The following is an 18,409-nucleotide window of genomic DNA, read 5'->3' as shown; positions in this document are numbered from 1 at the left end:
TGCACCTCAAAGTTGTTTGCCAATCGTTCTAAAGAATCTGAAGAGGAAGAAGAATATATTGCGAGTTTCCGTGAGATTTCAAGTTTCTGGAATCGCCACTGTGAAATCTTTTCCTACAAACGAACAGTGTGTGATGTGGTTCTGTCCAAATCGCCCAGTGTGTGTTCTCATTATGCCTTTGTTCTCCCATCGGTCAAGAAATCCACTAGTGTGCAGCAGTCCTTAATGGGTCGGCTTAAACGGTGCTAATAGGTCGGGTTTGGTTATCTCAAGACAGAGCCAGGCTTGCAGTTTCCCTCCATTTCTCACCCGCGTACTCAGCAATGTTAACTGGCTGCTTAAGCTTTAGTTCTTAAAATGTAAAAGAAATATTTTAAGGCAACAAACATGTTTGTAGAGAGAGCTTGATCTAAAACAGCTCACAGAGAAAGACATTTACATCAGGGGAAGCCTGGAAAGGGATGTCTGCGATCACGTGTGCACAGCAAGGAGAGCTGGAAGGAAAAGAGTCCCAGAAAGAAAAAGATAAACCTCAAAACATGACGTGTGTTTAAAAAATACTCATAACTGAGCTGGAGCTGAGATGATACAACCCCGTGAAGAGAATACAAACAGGACAAACCAAAAAGAATAGGATTAGAGACTAATATTCATTATCAAATCTTCCCATCTTCTAATGAGGTTGAGACACACTACAGGACGACATTGCGGGGAAAACAACAGAAAGTAATGAAGTGATGATAAAATCACATCATCCTTAATCTAGACCAAAATTACACTGTCAGGAAAAAGTGACCCTTTATCATCAGTCTGAAGCAGAATCATATTTAATACTTGGATCTCAACAAAAGATCCGAGTGGAATAGAATTCCCTTTCAAACCGATTTTTTTGCTTTTCCTCTTTGTTTCCACGTGGCGGAGAGCCGCAGGGTGGAGGGAAGGAGATTGTCACACACTTGCAGGCAGATTTAGCAGCTGATTATCCGCCACCAAGCCTAATTAGAGGCATTTTAAAAGAAAGTACATGTTTCCGTAAACTAGCTTTTTGCTATGGTAATTTTCCTCCCAAATATATATATATATATATATATATATATGCAATTTCTTCTGCAATAACGGGGGGGGGGGGGAAGGAATATTTCTCGAACCAACTGCCTGGAAACCTCATCTTCCAGTCCATACTGGTCCACTTCTTATTTAGTATAACTCTTTCTCTCATTCCTATTCCCATCCAAAATGTTTGCCAATTTGTGTCCCAGCATCTTTTTTCTGCTTCAGACATGACAAATTGAGGGATAGTAATGGCAAGTGAAATGAGGGGTGTGTGTGTGTGTTGAATGAGCTGGTGTAGCCTGGAGCCAGTTTGTAAGGGATAATTTGATGTGCATGGCGAGCCCACCAGGAGGTCAGTGACAGTCCAGCTATCACAGCTTTCACCCAGCTAATCAGGAGACAGAGCTCCAGGCAACTCTTAACCTCACCTTCCATGCACAGGACAAAGAAAAGCCTTGTGTGCTGCGTGAAACCCAGGGGTAAAGAAAGGAAGGGCCACTGACACAGTCATCCTTTAAGAGGTCAGCACAGATGGAAATCACTGGTTCATGACTTTTCTGCTGCCATAATGGACCAGAAAATGACCTGAAAGAGATGCAACACTAAAGCTGCTAATAGACCTGCACTGACCATTTTCATGATTTTCCTTCAGGGGAGTTGACAAATGTCTAAGTCGGTTATTTTGTACATTTAAAGGAACTTGTCCCATCCTAACCCTAACCAAGACAGACACATAACTGAAATACACCAAAAGAATGGAAATGTCTGCAGATACAAAACCGGTAACATATATGACAAAGATGTTTTGGAGATAAGGGCTGTGTCTATGTCTTGGGAACAAAAAGGGAAGTCATGTTCTCCCCCCTGCAAATACAGTACTACCCAACCCGCACTTGAATGTTCTGGACATTTTCCTGTGTCGAACGCATCTGACCGGGACAATCACCTGCTATGTTCTTCACATGTGAAGGACAAACTCCAGAAAACGTGAAATCTTCTGGATATTTCCTAGAGTGCATGGCAGAAAAGGTTGTAATAGAACCTGTATGTTATCCCCCTCTATGATCATGGTCCTGTTTCCTTTATTTTATTTTCACCAGTCTTCAAACTTTTCTTTTTCTTTCCCTTTTTCCAGGATTCGTTATCTTTTTCCTCTATTTGCTCACTCTCCCCACATCTCTCTCCCTCTCCTTATTGGCTGTGAGGAATGACTCACAGCTCGGCCTTAGCAGAATGATAGATTCTTCTTAATGACTGCGGGCTCGGTCTCAGTATCATTACCATAAACCATCCAGATACAACCGGTGCATGAGTGTACATGTGCATAAAAAGGTATAAATCCACTACGCTCAGGCAGGTTGTTGCCGGCTGCCGCAGCTTTAAGTGCCAATTAGCTGTGATTCAACTCCTGGCTGCTGTTTTTGATGACCAGCTGACCTCTGACCTACACAATCAGCACAGTGCATATTTTGGTTGACACTGTAACATCCGGCGAACACGGACAGTCTCTTGGTACTTTCACTTTTACAATGGTTTTTATTTATAGAGCGGTTAACGTTTGGTTGTGCTACACATTGAGTCATGAGGAAGGATTATTTTTCTCGTTGCTTATGCTCAGACTGAGGTCACACATTTAATGTGCAGACTCGGTCTGGTAATAGTAATGGCCTAATGTTTGTTTGTGTTTTGTGTTGATGCCTGTGTCTTTGTGCGTGTTGCAGGTGTGCTGAAGACTCCCCTCAGGCCCGGCAGCTCTTGTCTCTGACTCTGGACCGGCCGAGCCACAGTCTCCTCCTTGCCTTCCCCTCCTGTGTGGTCAGAGTGCCGGTGGCCCGATGCCAGCTCTACTCCCGGTGCATGAAGTAAGTCCTCACCAAATACTGTGCAAGCAGAAGTGCAGCAGGGCAGCATAATGAGAAACCTGGTGACCATTTAGAAAATCTCTTACTTTGACAAGTGTCCTCTACGAAGACGTGAAGCCCTGCCAGCTCTAGACTTGCTGGTCTGCAGCTGACTTTAATTTTTCTTGTAATGATAATGGTGATAATAGCAAACGTCACCATGCCCTTGAGCAAGGTGATAATCTGCAAACTGCTGTAGAGCCCTGAAATGACTCAAAACCCAATAAAAAAGCGCCAGTAAATTGGAGGAAAATATAATAAAAGCTGTTAGTGTGATACACCACCATTAAAAGTATTGCTGTATTATTGCATCAGCAAGCAGTTAACATTTTATTATAGATGCACTGTAATTTTACCACATAATGATAATGATGATTATTTTTGCCTTTATAATACATACTAGAGTAATTTAATAACTAATAAATGAGAATGTATTTCATGAGGAAAGTAAACTAGCGTCTTCTAAATACTAATCTAGTGGCTTCTGTTTTAATTTTTTATCTTAATTACAGCAGATACAGATTCAAAAAAATATTTGATATAAGATGTAATTATTTTCAATAATTTTTTGTTTTGTTTTTGTTTTGTGCAGTACACATAAACAATTTCCAAAAGGAATTTTAACATCACACTTTATCACTAAGGTAACAGTGGATTAATTAAGTAAAAGAAACCCTTATGACAAACAATTATAATTGAGGCCTGTCATTTACAGATTAACCTAGACTTGGGGATAGTTCACCCAAAAATATGAATTCACTCATTATCCACTCACCACTGTGCCGATGAAGTGTGGCTGACTTTCATATTCAACTCGAAACGATGTCATTTACACCATGTTTTAAGCCTAAAAGTCGGCTGATAAACTCCTTGGATGACACCACACAAGCAGCATGGAGGCATGTTGTTTTTTCTTTCTGTTGTTTTAAAACTGAAGAATCAGTCACTGTGGCTGAAACACTGTTTACCCCTGAGACTCCTAAAGTGTTTATTGGACTCAAACACTTCACCCTCCATCGTGAGTTGATAATGAGTGCATTTTCATTTTTTGTGAACTATCCCTTTAAAGGGGATATATTATGAAAATTCCACTTTTCTAGTGCTTCTACACGTTAATTTGGGTATCTGGCATGTCTACCGTCCCAAAGACTCTGAAAAAAAAAACCTCCCGCGATTTGTTGTGGTTCCTCTATGTCAGAAACGATACGCTAGAGTGCGTCGAATGGGAGTACAACCGAAATAAAGGTCATAGTCCCACCATGCCCATGTAGGGAGTCTCGATACATGGCCTTGGACAAGCGGGCCAGTGGAGCCCGGCTAGCGTTAGCTCGCTGCTGCTACCCGTCAGGCATTTAAGTGGCCGCATAAACAAGGGACCCCCCGGGACACCTCTAAACGTTGACTCAACAGTGTGGAAGGATTCTGCTGCTGCGCCAGCTCAAGCTCCCACTGCTCCCACTGCGGGGCTGCGCTGGGGAGCTAGGGCTCTCACAGCCAGGCTCACCGGGGTTGAGGGGGGCGGGGCACTCAGAACAGGTCAATCTGAGGAGGGCTGTTTTAAATGATCCTTGTGGTATTTTGACCAAAATATGTAACAGACATTTCATTAAGACCCCAAGGAACCATATCAACTGTTGCATAATATGTCCCCTTTAAAGATGAAGTTCGACTGTTGATTATTCTGGAAGTTGATTGGTGTAAAAGCTGTGAAGTTTATTCGGGTGGGACGACTCATGTTTGAAAAGTTTACTCCAGCAGCAGAACAGAGTCAGAAATTATCGCTGCCCTCAGATATGATTACATAGAGGTAATGGGGAGTGATAAGCGTATATCTCTGCTGGCATGCTCAACGAGCGCTGATGCCTGTAGCTGTGGAGCGTAGGGGTTCACTAACACACAAACACAACCTGGTACACACACACACACACACACACACACACACAAGCACATCACAGTGTTCACTGGACCAGGTGAGTCATAAACGAGTGTGATTCAAACTCACATGCTTTCTTAGTTGTGTTAAGTGTGCGAGTTTTATTCGTTCAGCTCAGCGTACGAAGTTATTCTTGCGTGTGTGAGTGTGTTCAAGGTTTGTTGGAGACATTTCATCAGCTCAGCTCTGAATTTTTAACCTCTGATGAGCGTTTGTGAGAACTTTTGATTTAGTGTGTTTACAGCTGACGCACTGATTCCTCTCTGACCTGCTCTCAGCCTGCACGCTCAAATCCATATTTGTTCATTTAACATCTCACAGTAAATAATCTGCTGTCCAATGCATAAAGAGTAAACACTTACAGGTTGACCCTCTAACCTCATTTAACTCCCCATGCAGAACCATCATTAAAATCTCATGTTTTGCAGCCAACCACTGAGAAAGGTTTTATTGGTCAGCAGTAACTAATCACTGGGCAACTCCTTTCCTGCAAAACCCTTTTTCCAGATAATTCAGACTGAAACCAGTATGTTCTTTTTACAACACTAGTCGAAACCTCAAAACCTTCACAGTAAATATCTCATTGTCTGATATCCAAAACTTTAGAGACAAGAATGGAGTAAAAATACCTAGTTTAATCTTTTTATCTAAGCGACCCATATCTTCTGAAATCAGAAGACACATCTTATGACGGGTAGACACACGGTGGTCTAGTGGCAGAGACTTGGACTATGGGCAGAGTAGGTCTCTGGTTCGACTCCACGGAGAGACAACAAAAGACAAACCTGGATTGATCTGTCCAAAAATCCAAGAGAATTCTCCCTACCCTGTCTAGTGCCCCTGAGCAAGGCACCTTACTCCCCCAACATCTGCTCTCCGGGCGCCGTACATGGCTGCTCACTGCTCTGTGTGTCCTGCACCAGATGGGTTAAATGCAGAGGATAAATTTACCTACCATTGCTTGAGTGTGTTTTGCATGTGTTGGTATAAATAAACCGTATCTTAATCTTGAGGCTATAGCAGAAAAAATGTGTGCGTTTTTGCAGTGTGGGTAATTCAGTCTTTTGGAGCCTTCGTAAGAAGTTGAGATAATATTAAACATTAGAGGAAGTAGAAGAAGCAGCTCGCAGGATTGTTTGTAGTCTTTGCCTCTGATGATATATCGTTTGAAGGACAAGGACGTTCATTGTAGTGGTAGTGTACAGTAATAATCCATCGTCTGCACATCAATCTATGTCAAGTAAAGGTAGATGCAGCCCACTTTAGTGATGACGACAGACCGTACTGTATATTCATTCAAAAGTTTTCAGTCCGCTCCCTGAATAACAAGGTTAAACCAAAATGAACCGAATCCATTGTGAACATTTGGTTTGGACCATGGTCCAGACTCTCATGTTTTAAAATATCCCACGATCAAGTAGAGCAGAAAACACAACCATCACATTCATTTTTGTGACTTTTTCTACAGGAACTGCATCGCCGCTAGAGATCCTTACTGTGGCTGGACTAGAGGAAGCACTTGCTCCTTCCTCAGACCTGGGACCAGGTATGACACCTCTGTTTGTATATACAGTACATCACTACAACACACATACATACATCACCCAGTATGTGTCTGCTTTATTCATCTGTCAGTCTTATAGTATACGTGAAGTTTTATTTGTTGTTTTACCATCTTCCTCTGTTCTTTCTCTTTAATACAATCTTTTTTTTTTATATTTAGTTTTGATTCGTTTCAGCCTTTATCATTCCCGTCAAAGTTATTTCTCTGACAGCACCCCCGCAGAGTCATACATTATTTATCTGCTCTGGAATTCCTTTGCTCTTTCTCTGGCTGTTTGGCCTTGTTCAGACCCGGTATTCACATCCATCCCAAGGCATCCAATCACAAGTGGACAACTCCAAGTTCGTCTGTTCACACCTGGAATTAGAATGCTTCCTGAATATGTCTCCTGTCACCGGCTGTTCTATTTACAAATAAACACATACATCACTTCTGTTCGCAAAGGCAAAATAATGTCGTTCTTACCCAGTCTGACCATACAGATTTGTCCTTTGTCAATGAGTCCATGTGTGAGAAGTCGGACTGCCGGACAGAAAGACAGACAGACAGACAAATAAACAGACAGACAGATAGATAGATAGATAGATAGATAGATAGATAGATAGATAGATAGATAGATAGATAGATAGATAGATAGATAGATTGATAGATGTCCTTTCTCTTTGCAAAGACCAAATTGTGTTATTGTTTTAACTTATAGGTAAAGCTAACGTACCCAGACAATGTGTTGTCTGAAAGGGTTTGTGTGAATGGATGTGGATACACGTTATTGACTGTCTGTTTGTGTGTGTGTGTGTGTGTGTGTGCGCGTGTGTGTGCGCTCGTGTATTGATGTCTGTGAGCCATCCGTCCACCCAGTGGTCTGACTGCTCACCTTCAGTCTCTGCTCCCCCTAGTGAAATCAGATCTGTCTTTAGTCGGACTGCTTACTGAATTAGGTCCTAAAAGCTCATGTGTAGTGGCTGCACAACAGACAGCGTGAACCTTAAAGACCACCTCAGGCTGCCTGCTTATAATATTAAAGGCCTCTGTGTTGGTCTTGATTTGATTTACCAAGGGCGGTCAACTTGACAATTGATTTTGCATCGAGTTACTGTGGATTTCCTCTTTGTGGAATAATGCAACCTCTCTTTGCAAACTGATGCCAGAGGAGACCTCTGTGATTGTTGTTGTGTAATATCAAATTGTAATGCGGTCAGTTTGCTAGGGAGAAAAATGTTGTGTGTTTAATGAAAGTAGTAGCTGTGGTTGCTTTACTGGAAGGGAACATTTTACTGGCGTACTACTGGAGCATGTATGTGTGCTTCTAATTATCCAAGGTCCATTTATTCACGGTTACTATATGTGCTAAACACACACACGCAGCCTAATGTATACACAGCGAATGCCCCACAGACCATGGGAGGCAGCCGACTGAACACAAAACATTGCTCTTTATTAGGATGACGGCCGCTGTAGTTTCAAAGCACAGTTTCACCCATTTGTTTCAGTGTTTTCTAGACATTAAAAGCACAGATGTTGGCTGTGTTGCAAACTGAGCCTTGAGCTAATTGCAGAATATGTACTTCTCAGTCTCCTGCCCCAATCAGCTCAATTCATCATCCTCAGGCGCCTCATGCGTCTTCAAAGGTCGTCTGTGGGCCAAATGGTGCGCCTGCGTTTAAGTATGAAAATGTTTTAATGGTTATTTACAACCTTGTAGCAATTTTCTGTTTAAATCACAAGAGACTTCCGTAGCTTTGACTGATTCGTTTCCTACGCAGACCAAGACAAAGAAACTAAAATCTGAACATAGTTGATTTGTGATTTCCGCCCATCAGTAAATCTAAAGACAACCACTTTTTGTAAGTGACAATCACAACATGCCTTCCTCCCCGGAGGCTTGTGGTTTTAAATAAGCTCCCATATATCTTAATGTCCCTTAAATCATTACTTAGGCCTGCATCAGATCACCTGAGCCTCTCTGCTGCCAAGTGCTCTCTGACAACAGATACAAAATGAACTCTTAAGTATTAGGTTACAACTGTGAGTCATGTCTCAGTTATTTCGAACAGACTATGCCGAGGGCTCAAGTGGTTTTTAGATCATGCATTAAAAAGGTAAAACACAACTTGTTATTTTTTCACTGTGTTTTCTCAAACTAAATGAATGATACAAAATGTGTCATGAATGATCTTTTTATTTTTTGTTCTCCTGTTTACTTTTGGAAAAAAGGCTAATATATATAATTACCTCAAATGTGAAATATATATATGCAGCATGGCCTTTATTTACTGAATGAACCAAACAGGTACATCTTTTTCTATGTGCTCACATGCATTAATACACGTAATGACACACGTGATGATGTCTGTCCACTGTAACCTCTCAGTTTTCCCTGATACCTTGAAAGCTGTTGTGCTTTTTCTTTGCAAGCACCTGGTCTCTGTGCTGTTCTCATTTCCTCTCTGCTTCCTCTCTTCATCATAATATTCTCATCCCTTGGGTTTTCCATGCTCCACTGTTGTCCAAATGGGAAATGAGTTTTGAAGCGCGGGGGCTGGGGTTGGTAGAAATGTCATAATTTCCTTAAAATAATAGAAAACCTGTCAAGTTTGAGTTTTTGTTTTTGATGAGCAATTAACTCCTATGACAAATTACTTTTTCATTGGAGCGTAATAGGTTTTTCGTAAAGTTCACACAATGACCTCTTTTTTTTCGTTAGGACTCTGGAGAATATTTTATTTGAAACTTCTTCAGCTCCCTAATACTTGAGGACACGAGGTTTATACTTATACCACGAATATTTAATGTGAAGACAAGTATGCTGCAATTTAGTGCATTCATTTGCTTAATTAACAACCCTCCAGGCATAAGTGGTTATCTTTAAATTATAACGATGATTATTGCGAGATATAAGGCGGCTCAAGGACCGCTCTGTTTTTAATTATTTTCTCTCAGTGTAAACAAAGATTTCAGTGATGTAGGTGTCAAAAGGAACCTGCAGAGATTTATGCGTCTGCGTGTAGCTTGTCCTGCGCTGAAGCGTCGAGATAGTTTTCCTCTATCAGAGAGAATCTGTGCTGTGTCAGTGGCCGCGTCGCTGTGCCTCCGTGTCCCCTGATTAATGGCTGTGTCTCTTCTCCTCTGCAGACTGCCGTTCGAGCAAGATGTCGAACAGGGGAACGTGGCCCACTTGGGTGACTGTGACGGTAAGAGGAGAGATGTGTGTGTGTGTGTGTGTTTGTGTGCGTGCGTGCCCTAAAGCTAATCGCTCTGTTGTCTTTGCCCAGATTCTCAGATAGCTTGTGTATCTTCAGGGTAAACAACAGTACAGTCAGAGAAAAGGAAGAGCCTGGCACTGTCAGTTTATACAGAGGAAATCCACAAATAAACACAGAGACGAGTCCCTGTCTACCTCAGAGCTCTCTAGTATCTCATTTGTCCCAAGGGTAACCGCCGAGATCCACCACGAAGACAAATTCTGGGACTTTTTTTTTTTTTTCTGCGAACTGGCAAGAAAATCCCTGTGTATGTTTTTAACTAACGTTGTTCTCCTCGCTGTTTACTCTGTCCTTACTTGTACGCTATCTTTGCTTTGGTCTGTTAGCATTTGTTGCGTATACACAGTGGTTAATTACATTCAACTCCAGCTTGCACTCCCTTGATGTTTCCTCTTCCTCCCCTTCATATCGTTATGAAAATAGAAGTGGTACACAGCCAAAGCGAAATCTCTATTCTCGATACACAGAGGTTTTGGATACTCCCACGACGCGCCCCGCGCTTTGATCTTAGCACTAACTCAAATGCGTGCAAATTAATCCTTTGCTTATGAAAGTTCCCCGAGTTCATGTGCCGTGCTCCCTGAGAAAAGAACAGATAAAAATTGCATAATCAGAACCTGCGTACAACTCTAATCCGGTTTCAGATGTGTGCGCTGTTTGATGCTGCTCTCTCACTTAAGGTCCTCTGACCGCCACACCACAGGTGCTGACCTCTGTAGCCGATGGCTGATTTGGTCAAGTTAAGCTGGTTATTTGTCTTCATTAAGCCTGTGTGTAGCTCAGTGGCGGCTCCTGACAAATTTCTCAGGGGGGGCAATTGTTGCGATGATGGCTAAGATCCACGGTACAATCAGATTGTTTTCTGCTTACCTCATCGAACAGCTAAATGGCAACATCAGACATCGACTGCATGTTCTATATGATTTTTTTGATACAGCTAAATCAAGTTTATAGTGAATGTTAACATGCTTTTGGCTGATGAATGAACTATCCCACTGTGGTCATCTAACGGTACATTTTCATCTACCATTTTGCCTCCTTAAATACCTCGGAAAGTTAAAAGAGACTGCTTTACAATAAATCACAATACTCTTTCTCCATCTGATAACATTTATTTTAAGTGCAGCAGTTGTGTTCTGATTTAACAAAAAATGGATGTTAGCATAGCCTAGTAATTATAATATTTACAGTTCTCATCACACAACTTGATGACAGCATATATAAAAACTAGTGGCATAGCCTACTCATTGCAATATTTACAGTATTCCTAAAACAAGAATGATCCAAGGTGATAATCAAAACATTGGGTGCTATTTAACAAGAATTTACCCATAAGACACATGTACATTACAAAGCAAACAAAAAAATTGGCTAATGATATGCAATTAATACAGCTATTTCCAATTCAACATTTGAGTAGTGCAACAACACAACAACATTAAAACAACATTTCTCACTTGTATTGAAATTTTGCTCGTCTCTCTTTCAAAGCAGCAAAGTGATCAATGACCCTCTCATTAAAATCAGGCATGTTCCTGACTAGTTCCCTCTCCATGGAAAGCATGGCCAGAGCATTGAGACGATCCTGTCCCATTGAGTTTCGCAGGAATGTCTTGATTCTCTTTAAGGTCGAGAAACACCTCTCAGCTTCAGCAGTTGTCATGGGAGTGGTTATGAGGATGTTCAACAGAGCCACAGTCTCAGATAGGGTCTCGTGGAGGTTGTTCCTCTGTAGAACCTGGTAGAGTGCCAATGCACCACTGCAGCCCTTGAAATCTGGACTCTCGTAGATAAGGGACAGTTCAGTCTTGAGCTTCGCCTTATTCAGCATGGGGTATGCCTTGGCAGTGGTGTTCAGAGCCTCATCAGGGAACACATGGGAGTACTGCTCAAACAGGTCTCCTTGTAGCAGCGTTGCACTCACAAGGTGGCTTGTGAAAGAGAACCTCTCGTTTGCATGGCCCAAGATGGTGTCACAGACCTGTCAAAATAAAGAGAGTATATCACAAATTGGAAGTACACTATGAGTTAAAAACACTGCCACCATCCATCCTTGAATGTAACTGTAAATACAGAAGGGGTGATTTTTTAACACTAGGTTCCAGAGGCCTTAAAAAGGAGGTCTGCATGACTTTAGAATACAATACAGTAAGGTATGCAATGAAGTGAAGTGAGAGAAAAATAGAACAAAAAAAGAAAATAAACAAACAAAACTACAAAATCATCTACCTCCTTAGACAGCCTCTGCTTGTCTTGCTCTCCCAAGGCCCTCCTTTTTCCTGTAGTTCCTGCTGCTACTTGCTGCTGCTCTGGAGATGAGCTCTGGTCCCTGAAACCGACAGACAAGGAGAGTGTGTGTTAGTATATGAACGTATTCAGTATGTCAATGCAATTACCTACAGTTCCTGTCTTAGAAAACCAGTAATAATAGTATGTTTTGTCCTGTTTTAAGATCTCCTATACGAGCCATTACAGAGCCTATATTAAAAGGGAGTTAGGAAAAAGGCAAATAATATAGTTTCCCTGAATATGAAACGCTGCCATCAGGCAGAAGAATGTGTATTAAGATGCAAATCAAATCGCTTAAAATGATAATTTGTTCTGGCCTCCATTAAGCTGATGCAATAGAACGTGCAATAGAATAATGTGCAATAAATAGGAAAGTACTTAACTTTAGCACTCATACTTTAGCACCTGCACCTTATTCCCAAGTTCAAGTGCAATAGTTATAGTTAATAGTTTTTAATGAATCAATCATTCACTGTGCCCAAGACAGATTTCCCCATGGTGACAATAAAGTGTAACTTATCTTACCGTATGGCTTGAACACTGCTTGTGAAGCTCTGCAGAGCACGTTTGATGAAGACTGCATCAATGTCCTTCTTCTGCAGCTGTTGGTACATAATGTCAACGTGAGGCATGATTTGATGAAATAGATGCAGGAAAAACTTGAAGTCATCGTCCTGCAGCATCCTCAGGTAGCCAGATGCCTCCCTCACTGTGGTGCAGTCAAATGAGCCGTCTGTGCTGATGGCTTCAAAACACTCTATGAGGTCATCTAGGTTCTCATAGACTGTGTTCACGACCCTGCTGTTGAAGTTCCATCTTGTGGCCGATGCTCTTGGCAGCCTTCGTGCAACAACCTGGTCGAGGATGGTGGTGCGTTTGGGTGACCGACTAAAAAAACTAGAAATGCCATTCAGATCCGAGAAAAAAACCCTCACTGCTGGGACCTGAGAAGTGGCTTGCTGCATGATCAAATTCAGCTGGTGTGCATAGCAATGTAAATAATGTGCATTTTTGTAATGCTCTCGCACTTTTTGCTGCACACCAGCCTTCTCTCCTCTCATCACATTGGCCCCGTCATATGCTTGCGCGATGAGTTTACCCCTCTCTTCCTCGGTGAATAGACTGTTCAGTCTCTCCATAATAGCAGTGGCAATCGAGTCAGCCGTTGAAGACGAGAGGGGGACAAACTCAAAAAAACGCTCTTGAACAGCATGGCTCCCATCAATGTATCGCAATACCATGACCATCTGAGTCTGAGTCGAGACGTCCGTTGTTTCGTCAGCTTGTATCGCAACGAAGCTGGCCGACTTCACCTCCTCCGTAATGCGTGCCCTAATGACAGCTGCCATGCAGTCGAGCAGCTCATTTTGGACGGTCTTGGATGTGCCTTTAAAGACGGTGGCCGTTTTTAAATGCTCCTCAAAAACTTCATCTAGGGATGCAATAAACTGTACCAATCCTCGAAAAATTCCGGGGTTGCTGGATCCCTCGCTCTCGTCTCGGCCTCGCAAGGCCAACTCGAATACACCGCAGAACTTAACACCGTCGATCAGGCGGCCCAGAATGTGGCGATTTTTTCCCACCTCATCATTGTGCCGACGCAGTGCTAGCCTGTAGCCATCGTCCAACTGCGTAGCAATGTTGACGCTCCCAAACGCTGACAGTTTTAAGCAGCTGTCAATGTGGATCCTCGATGCTTCATGCTTTTTTATTTTTTCGGACAGATGATGCATATCTTTGAAACCTGTTGTAGTCCAAGGTGTTTCCGTGGTGCAGCCATCAGGGTGGATGAGGACGCAGGGGTAGCAGAAGAGTCCGTTGGCTAGCTCGCATCCTGCTAGCCAGTTTTTCCTCTCGTACCAGCACCGCGAAAATCCCCTGGTGTACGACTTGCCTCCTTTCTTTGATATTTGTTTTATATTTAAATTTGGTCGGGGTGGTCCTAATTGTTTAACAGCCAATTTTTCCTGATTGCTTCGACGACTAAATGGTAATTCTCTAAATGAAATGATGGAGTTGCTCTGAGCTGTAATATTCGCCATGACGATCGTGAACGTGACTGCGGCGGCAGCAAAGCACCACGTGACGTTCACTGTAGTGTACGTATGATATGACGGAATCACGTTAGTGCAAGCACTCCCGGAACCCATAGAGAATGCATTGCAGGGCTTGCAGTTTGAAAAAAAAAGCTTTTACATGAAAGTCAATGAGAGCGCTGGGGGCGATTTCCAGGCAGGCTGAAATCGCCCATAGCGCTCGGTTGGTATGAAACACAACTGCTCAGAGGAAAACAGGCTTAATTTTTTACAAAATGTATTGGTTAGCATCATTATCACTAAAAAATATATACATATGATATATTATTAAAAAAAAATATTAGGCATATTATCTTTTTTTTTTTTTTTTTTTTTTGACTCAAGGAGGGCGGCGCCCTATCGCCCTCTATTGGCCGGCCGCCCCTGGTGTAGCTCCAAGACCGGTTCATTTCCGTTTCATTTGAAACCGGTGTATTCATCTTGTTTGGATTCCAGTAGATTAGGTTCTTACGTCAGGGAATTAGGGCAATATTGAAGAAGAAAATGTTGAGATTTTAAGAATGATATCACAATATTAAGAGGATAAAGTCGTAATTTATCGAGGAAGAGGTCGTAATAGGACAAGGATAAAGAAAAAAATGTTTAGGAATAACCAGGAAGGAGAACCAGTGCTCGTCTGAATTTCACGCCAAAATCTTGAACCAATCTTATTGTTTCTTGAGGAACTACACTTAATGCACCTGTATCCAAGTCTGTGTGGTTCTTCCTCTTGAATAGACATAGTTTGGATACTTTTAATAATATGGTGCAGATGTGTCAAAAGATTATTATGTTTTTTGTCAAACCTATAACAAGATGCTTCCCATTCCTCGACAGGCTTATCTTCTTATAGACAATGACAATATAAGGAATAAATTATATTCCAACATGACACGTATTCTAAAACGTATATCAGTAAAGACTATTCACGTTATATTACAAAATGATGGATGTTCTCATATAATTATGACTTTATTCTTGCACTTACAAACTAATTCTTGTCAAAATTAAATTGCAATATTATCCTTTTTTGGGGGGGCCATAATACTCTGTCGTAGTTTTTGTAAAACAATATAAACTAGATGAAAACTTTTAGGAATTTCTTCTCCACAACGAAACTGCACTTCAGCTTGTAATTAAAGTAGCAACTTCTATGATCATTCCTCTACTTCCTGCACTACACCAGTGGGTGACAGATGAACATTATCACTCATGCTAAGTGCTAATGGACTGTTTTACAAGCTCCACGTGTTATATCCTGACCTCTGCGGTCGGGCTTTGGGGGGGTCACAGAGAGAAATGACAGTAATGCTGCAGATGTAGTTACATCAGCTGCATACTATCTGTGCACTTTAAATCATCACTCACTTCCCCTTATTCTGAATAGGTGGTCGAATTTCTATGATCCCCCAAAAAAAGTACTCGAGTGATTTCATAATTCTCTTCAATTAAGTCAGGATACACGAGGGAGAGTCATATTTTAAAAACTTCAAAATCAAAGCTGCAGAAATGTCATGATTTTTGTCCCAACAATGAATGAGTTGGATATACTCTCCCTCTGCAATCTATCAGACAGACAGACATACTCACGGTGAACTGATGCTTGGATTGTTCTTCTTCACTTTGGACAAAGGCCAAACAAATGCATGTGAATTGAATGAAATAATGAATAATTAGAATTGTCGGGCCGTCCCTCATGGAATTATAAGACGTCTTTACCAACATTGATATTTAGTGTGCAACAGGAAACTGATTACAGCTTTGTTACAAATCAGTCCAGTTGTTTAAGTTAAAAGCATAGACTCCATATAAAGATGGAGGACAGCTACCCTTAAGTGAAGCCAAAGCATCTTAATGGCCCCCTAGTGGCTGGCTGCAAAATAGATCACAAACCCTGCCTACCGCTTGTTAGTAGATGGGACATTGACCAAACTAAAAAGTGGAATTGTTTTTCTAAAGATGATTTCTGTCATGTTAAATAATGTCATGTCCAATTTTATTTCCCCAAAGTAGCATCCTGACCCATTTCTACATGAAGAAACAGGATATCAGATCTTAACTGGGCACGGACGGAAACCGCTTTTCTTAAATCATATCACCAAACGTTGTAATAGCTCACCTTGTGAAACTCTTTCTTATTGAGAGATATAGTATCATACTCTACAGCTAGTTAGGTCCAAGCTCAGGGATCCTACACTAATATACCTGCGTCGCAGACTGTGTAGAACTAGCTGTGATTAATAAATTGACCATGGCCTGTAAAGTTAGTGGAGTGCTTCTTTAAACTGCCCACAATAATAAAACAGAATATGAATCTTCAGATTTACCCTCGTTACACTTTGGAGGTGAACTGGTGCAGCTCCATGATCTCTGTTCTTCTTGGACCGGTGTCAGATGGAGATGTACCGTCCTGCTCACTGGCCCCGTCTTTGAGGAAGCTCTTAGCTGTGGGGCATGTGTGCCCCTGCGTCTGATCCTGTCATGGAATATGCCTGAGCTGCAGTCTGTTGACAGAGGAGAGCTCTGTTGTCGTCTGCTGGCACGGCTGGAACGTGAGCCGACATCCATCTGAGGGCTGCCACCAATCTCAGATATTGTGATGAAGTAGGTGCTGCGGCCCATCCGTATCCACTTTTTTTATTTGACGCTTTCATTGTCTCGGGTATGGGATCTCTCCCCAGTGTTTCCTCATCCTAGTTAGAGCCTAAGTCCATCTATCTTTGTCTTCCTGTAGGACAGATTCTATCAGCCATCTGCAAATGCACAATTCAGTCAGAGGAAGCCAGAGAAGCACAATGGCCTTGTTATGACAAACTGTCGCTGACACTATTAACACTTTGAAAACTGCCTGCACACCATCGCTGTATTTGTCTGTCAGCGTCATTCACTCTGAACACAGAACTAACAAACACAGATGCTCATATAACTCCTCAGGGATATGGATTGGTGGGATAAACAGAAGGATTTTGTATCTTATTTTACTTATCTAATTTAATATCTCCATATTGGACTCATTCCACCTGGTGTACTTTGACCCAGCAGATGGGAGGTGAGATAAAGTCTGCCTTATCTATCTCTCTTTGGGGAAGCCATCTCATTTCCACTTTTCCTTTGCTGAGCTTCTCTCTGTGAGGAAAACTCTCTGTCTGCAGCTGCACAATAAATGTTCCCTCTCTCCCTCCAGTCCAGCTCAAATTCCAATTTTAAAAATGAACCATCTTTATTATTATATTTCTTGATAAAAATTATGATAAGGTAAGAGGTAACATAGGGGTGAAGAGTGACCTAAGTCAGCTGGTACCAGTTGGGGGCTTAGGGTGACTCGAGTGGATCAGAAAATAAATCTGAGCAGTTATACTGTACCTAACAAACAAGGAAAGAAGAAAGACGTTCTCAAATCTTTGTCCTTTTCCCTTTTTTCAGGGGGAAATTCCTCTTTGGAGTCAATATTGTACAATATGTTCTAGTTGTAATAAGTGGCAACTTGATGGCATTTACTCTTATTTTGCCTGATCTTCTTTGGTACAAACTACAATGTGGTTATTTTTTCTGCTTCTCATTTTCACATATTTTAATCACTGTTTATTTGTGCTTATATATAGTGTATATATACATATAAACACTAATTTGAGAAATCTGGGGGCTTTCATATCTCGAGGACTTTGCATTTCATTGGCTTCACACTTGGGATGTGTTTTATTTTGGGCCCAAGGAAGTGCAGTGTCACATTTGGTGTAATTTAGACATGTGATTCATTCAATATTAATAAACTTTGAATGAAACTGTGACCAGTGCTCTGTATTAGTGGTGGCTGGGACTCAGGACATATAGTACATGTTTGTGTATATTACATATCTGTGATAGAATTGGGACAGGTATTAAGGTAGTGTGATCATTTACAGTGCATTAACGAAAAGGGTAACGACGATTGATTCTCCTGTTCTGGGTTCTGCATACTTCTCTGTACTTTGAATAAACAGGTGAACAGCTCTCTGGGCAGCAGTGGGGGTGCAGCTTCAGGCTTCTGTGGACTGGGACCAGCAATCAGTCTTTACTTGGGGCACCTCATTTACTTCCGCTCACTGTTCCGATTTCAGAAAGAACGCTGCTACCAGCATAACAACGGGACAAGAAATGAGTCCATCCCAGAAAGCTATCTTTAGAACAGGCACTGTAGTAGAGGATCATAAATGGAGCCATTTTTGGCAATTGGAATTCATTTTTCCAGATCTACCAATGAGCGCCACAGACCAAATGTCAGTCATTTCAGTTAAGTTGGTTATGGCATACACCTCAGAGACAGATTTCTAACAACCTGGCAAAATTAAACC

The 18,409-nt window shown here is 41.6% G+C and overlaps 2 protein-coding genes across 2 annotated transcripts in view; one reads left to right on the top strand and one right to left on the bottom strand.

The window, feature by feature from the left end:
• The window catches only part of sema6bb (sema domain, transmembrane domain (TM), and cytoplasmic domain, (semaphorin) 6Bb), a 74,029-nt gene that overhangs the window by 33,623 nt on the left and 21,997 nt on the right, over positions 1–18,409 (top strand). The window contains exons 13-15 of the mRNA XM_062395726.1: positions 2,775–2,915; positions 6,356–6,433; positions 9,584–9,642. Coding sequence (XP_062251710.1) covers positions 2,775–2,915; positions 6,356–6,433; positions 9,584–9,642 — 278 coding nt within the window. The remainder of the gene's footprint in view (positions 1–2,774; positions 2,916–6,355; positions 6,434–9,583; positions 9,643–18,409) is intronic.
• LOC133960875 (zinc finger MYM-type protein 1-like) lies at positions 10,805–14,405 on the bottom strand. The gene is made up of 3 exons (XM_062395727.1): positions 12,529–14,405; positions 11,944–12,043; positions 10,805–11,695 (listed from the first exon to the last, which is right to left on the bottom strand). Exons 1-3 carry the CDS (start codon positions 14,151–14,153, stop codon positions 11,168–11,170), a joined length of 2,253 nt encoding a protein of 750 aa, XP_062251711.1. The 5' UTR covers positions 14,154–14,405; the 3' UTR covers positions 10,805–11,167.

The sequence above is a fragment of the Platichthys flesus genome, chromosome 9 (assembly GCF_949316205.1).
Source record: "Platichthys flesus chromosome 9, fPlaFle2.1, whole genome shotgun sequence".
Taxonomy (NCBI): Eukaryota; Metazoa; Chordata; class Actinopteri; order Pleuronectiformes; family Pleuronectidae; genus Platichthys; species Platichthys flesus.
The sequence above is the reverse complement of the archived record's forward strand: the minus strand, read 5'-3'. Positions and strand labels throughout refer to the sequence as shown.